We start from the raw sequence: 9,422 nt of genomic DNA, 5'->3' as shown, positions 1-9,422 counted from the left end.
ATTTGTTTTTTTGTTTTGTTTTTGTTTTTTTCGAGACAGGGTTTCTCTGTGTAGCCCTGGCTGTCCTGGAACTCACTTTGTAGACCAGGCTGGCCTGGAACTCAGAAATCTACCTGCCTCTGCCTCCCAAGTGCTGGGATTAAAGGCGTGCGCCACCACGCCCGGCTTGTATATTCTTTTAAAGTGCATAGTCCAGCATGACCTAGATGGATATCTTTATGTAGGCTGGGCTGGGCTTGAACTCCCTGGGATCCGCCTGCCTCAGCTTCCCGAGTACAGGGATAACAGGCACTAGTCGCTAGACACAACAAAAGTCTTAACACTTTTGCAACAAGAGGCCCCTTCTAATTTTCACAGGGTCCCCCAAACTGAGTGGTTCTTCCTGACTAAGATGCTCACCCTGACACAGGGGCAGAGGCCTGTCTGTGGATACCTCAGGAATCCTATGTGCTGAAGGATGGCAGGGAGGGGCACCAAAACCAACCTGAATTTAACCTTGGTTTCCTGAACCTCACTTTCTGTCTGACCTTGGTCATATCACTACTAAGTTTTTTTTTTCTTTCAGCAGTGAAAGAGTTAACATATGCAGCCCCAGAGGGTACATGTGACAGTGCATATACAAACACAGGTAATGGCATGTGATCCAGAGCAGCGATGGTGATAAGATAAACAAATGCAGAGGGTTTGGAGAGCTCGGGATGAGTCATGTCCTCTCCCTCTCCTTGCATGTCATCCCCTGACTGTCCCCTCTTCACCCTGTAGACTCTGGCCCTCGCTAGGGAAACAAGAACAGGCCTTGTGCCAGGCTGGGATGCGGGTAGCACAAAGAATACTCAGCATATAAATGTGCCCCTTGCTTGGGTGGCCTTTACTACTGCAGCCAGAGTTAATACCTCACCTCTGTCCGGTCCCCTTTCGCAATCTGGAGCTATGGACCTGGTTACAGATTGACTTCAAACAATGTCTGATGAGTGGAGTAAAGTCCTCCTTGGCCTTGGAAAAGCCCTCTTCTTTTCTCCCCAGAGGTTTCTCAAACCTGTGCCTCAGAGATGAAAACTCAGGAGGACCCCGGGAGCCCAAAGCAGGTGCTGGGGGAATAGCGGAGCTATGACCTGGGCGGGGAGCACGGCGGGTGGGGGCTGGGGTTGGACTGGCCTTTCTGGGAAGGCAGAGACAACATTGCCAATGTACTTGACAAAAAGTGACAGTCCTAAGCCTCAAGTGGCACTCGGGGAACGGGGTGGAGGGAGCCTTTGGTTTAGGGGCTGTCTGACTTGGACTTAGGGGTCAGTAGGAGCTGGGCCTTCTCACCTTGTGGCACCTTCAAGGACCTCTAGGAGGTAGAGGTGGGACAAGAGGGGGCTTCTCCACAGTCTAGACCTGCCCAGTCTGATCCCACTCTGGTCTGATACCTTCCCAGTCTTTTGGCTTAGGGGCCTCACTAGAAAGCCCCTCAGGGCTCTGGAAGCCAGGACACTGCTTTCATCTCCACAGCAGGGCGTGGGAAGTGGGAAGGACCACTGGGAACCAGCTGGGGAGGGTAGCTGCTGCTGCATCCTGCCCTCACTGAGTTGCCTGGAGACCGATGTGGCTCCCTTAGTCCGGGCAGCGCGGGCTTTGCCGGTTGGTTCATCGCTCTGCCCTGAGCGGCCGCGGCCCTCTACTTCCCTGAGCAGAATGAGGTCGTGGACTCAGCAGGGACTTCCACCAGGGACCGGCAGGCACCTTTGCCCACGGAGCCCAAGTTTGACATGTTGTACAAGATTGAGGACGTGCCACCATGGTACCTGTGCATCCTGCTGGGCTTCCAGGTGGGTTTTCTTGAGGCCTCCCCAACCCTACACAAGGTACTTCCCTGGTATGCCTAACTGCCTCTGGTCAGGAAGGTCATTTCAGGCTAGAGAAAGAGACAAGGTCAGCACAGTCACTGTCACCAAACAGCTGTGCCAAAGGAAGGTTAAGTGGCCTGGGAGGATTGTGGGTAGCATATGACAGACAGGAACCATAGGGATAACCTGGGGGAGACTGGGGCTCCTGAGTGGTGGGTGAGCAGTAGCTCTCTGGGAATCCCGACCTCTGGGTCGGGTATGGTGGGTAATGTCGTTGCAAGTAAGCACCCTGTTAGTATGGTCCAGGTTCGGGACACAGACCCGGGTGCCCATGGCCATGAGAGTGCTATGGGGTCACCTCTCGACCGTCTGTCACTCCAGCATTACCTGACATGCTTCAGTGGCACCATCGCGGTGCCCTTCCTCCTGGCTGAGGCTCTGTGTGTGGGCCGTGACCAGCACATGGTCAGTCAACTCATCGGTACCATCTTCACCTGCGTGGGCATCACCACTCTCATCCAGACTACAGTGGGCATCCGGTGAGCAGCCCCTCCCCGGCTCCCAAGCACACACACTTGCATGCTTGCACAGGGCAGGACAGGTGGGCTTCCACTCTGTCTGCTGCCCTGTCTGCCTGGCTAGCCCTAGGGCTAGGTAGCGGGGTTCCTAGGAGCCCTGTGGTTCCCTCCTCTCACTCTGCCCCAAAAGTTTAGAAGGACTGCTTCCCTGCCCGCTGTCCACTCCTGTGAGCAGGCTTTTTCAGCATCCATATGTAGACCTGGGGATTCCTAGTCTTGGATGAACAAGTCTGCTGGGCTCAGTGGTGGTGGATGGGAACAGTCGCAGGCAGCCCTCAGATTCAGAGATGGAGCAGTCTGATTTTGAGCACATGGCTCTTTTCCGGCACTGAGATGGGGGGCTGAAGGCAAGGTGCAGGGTTTGAACTGGAAGATCCCTGTAAATGTGGGGGCGGGACTCCATGTGCGGGCTCAGGGACTTCCCTTTCTCTATCCCTTTTCCTCAACCCACTTCGCTGCTGCTATGTGCCCTACCTTCCAGGCTGCCGCTGTTCCAGGCCAGTGCCTTTGCCTTTCTGGTTCCAGCCAAGTCAATCCTGGCCTTGGAGAGGTGGAAGTGTCCTTCCGAAGGTGGGTTCAGTTTGCGCGTCCACACTGGTGGAGAGGTCGTGGAGATCCGGGCAGCTTCCCAGAGTCTAGGCACCAGGGTGTGTTCATGGAAAGTGTGTTCTCTCCATCTCTATCCCCAGAGGAGATCTACGGTAACTGGAGTATGCCTCTGAACACCTCCCATATCTGGCATCCTCGGATCCGGGAGGTGAGTGAAGAGACTGGGTTTGAAGGAAGGGCTGGATGGGCAGGCCACTCCTAAGCTGTATGCATGGAGGTGGCAGAGGAACTTACATTTTGATAATGGCCAGGTCAAAGTGACTATAGCTCATTTTGCCTTTTTAGGTCCAGGGTGCAATCATGGTGTCCAGCGTGGTGGAGGTGGTGATTGGGCTGATGGGGCTGCCTGGGGCCCTGCTCAGCTACATTGGGCCTCTCACGGTCACCCCCACTGTTTCCCTTATCGGGCTCTCTGTTTTCCAAGCTGCTGGTGACCGAGCTGGCTCCCACTGGGGCATTTCAGCTTGGTGAGCAGGCAGCAGGACTATTTCTGCCCAGTCCTAGGCGCATCTCCACATCCCCTTCATTCTTGTCCTTTCATTTGTTTCCGGGCCCCAACATGGCCCACCAGCTATTTCCTTCTTGTATCTCTGCCTCCAGCTCCATTCTACTGATCGTCCTGTTCTCCCAGTATCTACGCAACCTCACCTTCCTGTTGCCTGTTTACCGATGGGGCAAGGGTCTCACTCTCTTCCGCATCCAGATCTTTAAGATGTTTCCGGTGAGGAGCTGGCAGGTGCTGCGAAAAAGGGCGAGACCTGAGCCAGGGAAGGGCGGGGGGTTCTTGCCAGTCAGCCAGGGCTCTGGGGCTGACGCAGAAGCAGGCCAGTCTGCACCAGTCTCCAGTGCCTGTAGCACCCCATCACCCCATCACCCCACCTACTCCAGATCGTGCTGGCCATCATGACCGTGTGGCTGCTCTGCTACGTGTTGACCCTGACAGATGTGCTGCCCGCAGACCCCACAGTCTACGGCTTCCAGGCTCGAACTGATGCCCGAGGGGACATCATGGCTATCTCTCCCTGGATCCGAATCCCCTACCCATGTAAGCAAGTCTGCTTGGTCCCTTCTGCTTTCAACTGAAATTCCTATGAGACACCTGGTGACTCTGGGTTCAGCTGACAACGTCGCATTAGCCCTGTTTGTGGATGGCCCTGAGTGGTGGTTTACATTCAAATCTTATTCTGGACCGGTGTATCAGTGAGATGCCCCACCAGCTTCTCTCCCTTTCTTTTCTTTTTAAAATTTATTTATATATTCTTTTTTTAATGTAGGAGTGCTCTGTCTGCATGTACACCTACATGCCAGAGGAGGGCATCAGATTCCTTTATAGATGGCCATGAGCCAGCATGTGGTTGCTGGGAATTGAACTCAGGAACATGTGGCAACACCACCAGTGTTCTCTACTGCTGAGCTATCCCTCCAGCAGCCCCACCCCCACCCCTTCAAATAACCCCAAGCCATTACAGCCTCCTCAAGAACCTATCATGTTCCCTCCAACCCAGGTCAGTGGGGTCTACCCACAGTGACTGTGGCTGCAGTTCTAGGGATGTTCAGTGCCACACTGGCGGGCATCATTGAGTCCATCGGTGATTACTATGCCTGTGCCCGGTTGGCTGGAGCACCACCCCCTCCAGTACATGCCATCAACAGGTATGTCCACCTCAGTGTCGGATCCCAAGGAGCAATTATGACAGCAAGTGTATGGACAGGACTGGGTCCTACACTTAGAGACTTAGGCATGAAGGTCACCCTCACCTCCGGCTCTCAATCCTCCCTGGGGATTACTTGTTCTGTAAATGCTGGGAACCGCTGAGGATGCCAGTTCCAAGGAAACCAGTTACTGGCAACTATCTGTGCACCCAGTTCGTGTGAACTTGTATTCAATGGCTAACTATGCTGTGAGGTCGGGCCCCTCATCATCTTCATGGTACAGAGGGGGAAACTAAAGCTCAGAATTGCCCCCAGGGAGTAGGCAGTGGAGCACTGAGTGCTGGCACTGACACCTGGCTTCCAGGCTCTAGATGGCACGAGTCTGCACAGCTTCAGAGGGGTATGTAGCGGAGGGACGAAGGGGATGATAGACTGGTGAAGGGGCGGGGCCAACACCCCTCACCGTTTCTTTACAGGGGAATTTTCACTGAAGGCATCTGCTGCATTATCGCTGGGCTACTGGGCACAGGCAACGGGTCTACCTCATCCAGTCCCAACATTGGGGTCCTAGGGATTACCAAGGTGCCACAAGCCACTTGCCAGAGCAGCGCAGTCCTGTTCATGTGTTGCAGGCCCTGTTCTAAGCCATCTTGGCTTTGGCCTACCCCCATCCCATCTTTGAGAGCACCCCACCTTTCTCCTACCCCCTCCTAATGCTGGAGTCCGTTTATTCGCCTAATACCCTGCCCCCTGGGCCTAGCCCTGCATTTGGGCCTAGCCAGCCCCTGGCTTCCTGCAGGTGGGCAGCCGAAGAGTCGTGCAGTACGGCGCAGGCATCATGCTGATCCTGGGTGCCATTGGCAAATTCACAGCTCTCTTCGCCTCACTGCCAGACCCCATCCTGGGAGGAATGTTCTGCACTCTCTTTGGTGAGTGTCTGATGCCTCTCCAGGGGGTGTGGCAGGACCTGGTGTAGCCAGGCCGAGCCTCTAGCAGTTTTGTTGTGGCAGGTATGATCACCGCTGTGGGACTGTCCAATCTGCAGTTTGTGGACATGAACTCCTCCCGCAACCTCTTCGTATTGGGATTCTCCATGTTCTTTGGCCTCACACTACCCAACTACCTGGATTCCAACCCAGGTGCTATCAACACAGGTACCCTTTTGTTTTCTACTATCTCCAGAGATGAGGGGATGTGGGCTGGAAACCAGTTCAGTGACAGCACTTCCCTAGCACTATCAATGAGGCTGAGATTATAAGCAAGAACCTACCTATTGAGTTTTTAATATGCTCATTTAATTTTCCTAATAGTCCCACTAGATTCTATTATTACCTCTGTTTTCCAGAGGAACATGAGTTCACAGAGGCTAAGTGACTTGTCCTAAGTCAACAACTAACAGCTGTCAGAAGTTTCTCCCCAAAGATAGGAGAGACAGAGGTACAGACAGGCTTGAAGGTCAGGCTTTAGAATATTCCAGAGGCATAACAATTTATAAGAAGTCAGGGGGACCACACAGGTGGAAAGTTCCTTGAGCTCTGCCTTCCAGTGAAGGCCACTGACTTATTCCACAGGCATTGCTGAAGTGGATCAGATCCTAACTGTGCTGCTGACCACAGAGATGTTCGTTGGTGGGTGCCTTGCTTTCCTACTGGACAACACAGTGCCAGGTACTGCAGTGCTCAGCTCTGGGAGGCAGGCAGAGAGCCAGGCTATATACTATCATTATGTATACTCTCATGATGGTTTGGTTCCTGAGATGTGGCCAGGCCTGATGCCATGCAGGCCAGTGTGCAGAAGAAATGGGCTGGTGGTGTCTACTGGCTGGAGGGGGAGACTGAGGCACACGCAACCTATCTCCTCGGTCTTGAGAAGGGTGAGGTCAAGAGAGGGCTCTGGTTTTGGGAGTCCTTGCCTCACCAACTCTTTCGCACCACCAGAATGAGAATACCTTTATCTTCACGGAGCTGGATAGGTAAAAATGCAGCATTGGTTTGTGGGAGAGATCGATCAAGAATGGTAGCAGCCTGCTGCACAAATTGAAGAGCCCCTCAGCCAGGCGGTGGTGGCACACGCCTTTAATCCCAGCACCCAGGAGGTAGAGGCAGGCGGATTTCTGAGTTCGAGGCCAGCCTGGTCTACAAAGTGAGTTCCAGGCTGTCTTGAAAAAACAAAAACAAAAAAAGAAAGGAAGAGCCCCCCAAATGAACCTCGGATGCCTAGGTTTGGTTTTTGCAAGGATTGTGGAAATGTGACAGTCCAGTATGCATATGCTCAGTACACACATTTTAAAAGCTGATAGCCATCAGTGTCTCATATCATCCTTAATCCTGACAAGCAAAGTGGCTGTCCAGATCCGAGGTGCTAGGCTTAATCCCATGGTGAAACAAAGCAACAAAAAAGTGACCACAAAGTCATAAAGTAACATTTAACTGCCAATCTGAAACAGCATGTATCCTAGCCATGGTACTACAGTAGGGCCTCTGCAGATGGGTGGGCAAAACTCAATGAAGAGAACAGTCATTAACCAAATTCAGACTGGTTTGAACTTATTCTCTTGGCTTTATCTGCTCAGTGTTGACATTATACCTGCCTCATACCTCAGAGAAGAGTCAAATGCAGTTTGGGACAAGCTGGTGGAATTTACCAGCCTGGCCCTGAATCAAACTGAGGAGATGTGCAGAACTATTGGAAATCTGGCCATAAAATGGGAAGTAAAATTGAGTTTAGATAATAAGTTGCAGTGAGATAAGCCAGATCCTTCCTAGGAAGAGGGTGGCTCTGGGCTAGGCAGGCTTTCCCACTATGGCAGGCGAGTAGAGCCAAATGGGACATTGGAACTACATGCCAACAGCTCTTTTCCCTTTCCACTCTGGCCACCTGATTCCTGGTCCTGTTCGAACATCTCCAGACAGCCTCTTCTGATGTTTCTCGACCTCCTGAGAGCTTGTGTCTCATTTAGCTGCAGCAATCCGGGCTACTCTTAGCTCTGGCTGCCCTCCTGCTAGGTGAATGATTTCAGTCTTTGTCAGCTCCAGCCCTTCTGAGAACAGGCAATCTCTGGGACTCCTCTCCAGAGGTACACCCCTACCCCATCTCTTGCTTAGCTTGGCTTTCATTCCTGCTATAAAAATGGTTTCTGTCCCAAATTTAGAATTGATAATAGTGAACCCTAACACTGATAAAGTATTTCAAGGTCTATGTCCTCGGGCAGGCGGGATAACTCAGCAGGAAAAGGTACTTGCTGAACATGATCTGCATTCAATGCCTACATGATGGAACAAGAGAGCCTACTTCCTGTGCTTATCCTAAGACCTCCTCACTCTCATGGTTCCATAAACTCTAGATAAACAATATGATAAAAAATTTAAAAACATGTATCTTACGCAGAGGTGCAGCCTGGACACTATTTAGGTCCCATGAAGCAACCACACACTGGCCCCATATTCAGACAGTGTAAAATGACTTAGTTTCTTCACCTTAAAATTTTGTACCTATGCACCTCCCAGGGGTGTTCAGAAATAATGAAATTATTTAGCACAGGACTTGATGCTACAGTTTAGTATTAATCTTTTAAGGTTTTTCAGAGCTCTGGCAAGTAAGGCATCCAGAGTGGTAGAGTGCTTATCTAGCACACAAAACTGCCCTGGGCTCCATTCTGACTAGGCAAATTCATACTTGATTCTAGAAACCTGCCTCAGCACTGGCTATGTGCAGGAAAGGCAACAGATGGTTGTTATCCTCCTAGATGACCTCACTGTCCTCTTGCAGGGAGCCCAGAGGAAAGAGGCCTGATACAGTGGAAAGCTGGAGCCCACGCCAACAGTGAGACATCGGCCAGTCTCAAGAGCTACGATTTCCCCTTTGGGATGGGTGTGGTAAAAAGGACCAACTTTTTCAGATACGTCCCAATCTGTCCAGTCTTCAGAGGATTTTCTAAAAAGACACAAAATCAGCCTCCAGTTCTAGAAGACACTCCAGACAATATAGAAACTGGGTCTGTGTGTACCAAGGTCTGAAGCCACCTCAATGAAAGGTAGGATGTGTTATGGGTCTTGTGGAGGTTGAATCATCAAACATGTTTAAACAAACAACAACAACAACAACAACAACAAAAATCAAACTAGCATTTTTGTAATCGGTTACAAGTTTCTTCAAGGGGAGATTAGGCAGGGTAAAAAGTCCTTTTGGATCTGGGTAGAATTCCTTAGCCATGTTACAGTGAGAGCCATCGATGGTCACAAGTAATCAGAACCATCAATCCTACCAGATATAGGCAGCGTCTAGACCAACGAGAGTCTAAGGGCAATCACTGCCAGCCTGGTCCCCTCCCTCTGTATATGTATATGCATATGTATATGTACATGCATGCATGCATACTTCTCAAGTACTGGCATTAGCAAGATCAGCTCAGCCTTTGCCAATTCATGATTCTTCTATTCACAGCCCCTCTCAAAGTGAAGGAACTAAAAAGTATGTATTTTATATAATTAGTGCTCATCATGTGCTTGTCTGGTGTCCACAGAGGTCACAGGAAAGCACAGGATCCTCTGGATGGTTGTGAACCACCATGAGGGTCCTTAAAAAAAAAAAAAAAAAAAAAAAAAAAAAAAAAAAAAGACCTGGGTCCTTTGCCAGAGCAACAAGATCTTCTATACGCGGAGCCATCTTTCCAGCCCTTCAAATGCAGGAATTGTAGGTGTGCATTACCATTACCATACATAGTATCTTTGAGACTGGAAAGGTTGGAAACACT

The 9,422-nt window shown here is 51.0% G+C and overlaps 1 protein-coding gene across 1 annotated transcript in view; it reads left to right on the top strand.

Annotated features, from left to right (window-relative positions):
• Positions 1–913: 913 nt before the first annotated feature.
• Positions 914–9,422, top strand: part of Slc23a1 (solute carrier family 23 member 1) — a 12,031-nt gene continuing 3,522 nt past the window's right edge. Inside the window, exons 1-14 of the mRNA XM_021214302.2 lie at positions 914–1,085; positions 1,677–1,811; positions 2,211–2,368; positions 2,889–2,977; positions 3,097–3,164; positions 3,302–3,483; positions 3,617–3,737; positions 3,905–4,061; positions 4,522–4,669; positions 5,146–5,251; positions 5,469–5,598; positions 5,680–5,823; positions 6,241–6,336; positions 8,438–8,702. Coding sequence (XP_021069961.1) covers positions 1,050–1,085; positions 1,677–1,811; positions 2,211–2,368; positions 2,889–2,977; positions 3,097–3,164; positions 3,302–3,483; positions 3,617–3,737; positions 3,905–4,061; positions 4,522–4,669; positions 5,146–5,251; positions 5,469–5,598; positions 5,680–5,823; positions 6,241–6,336; positions 8,438–8,685 — 1,818 coding nt within the window. The 5' untranslated portion in view covers positions 914–1,049 and the 3' untranslated portion in view covers positions 8,686–8,702. The remainder of the gene's footprint in view (positions 1,086–1,676; positions 1,812–2,210; positions 2,369–2,888; positions 2,978–3,096; positions 3,165–3,301; positions 3,484–3,616; positions 3,738–3,904; positions 4,062–4,521; positions 4,670–5,145; positions 5,252–5,468; positions 5,599–5,679; positions 5,824–6,240; positions 6,337–8,437; positions 8,703–9,422) is intronic.

The sequence above is a fragment of the Mus pahari genome, chromosome 15, assembly GCF_900095145.1.
Source record: "Mus pahari chromosome 15, PAHARI_EIJ_v1.1, whole genome shotgun sequence".
Classification (NCBI taxonomy): domain Eukaryota; kingdom Metazoa; phylum Chordata; class Mammalia; order Rodentia; family Muridae; genus Mus; species Mus pahari.
Note: the sequence above shows the minus strand (reverse complement) of the source record. Positions and strands in the feature narration are given on the sequence as shown.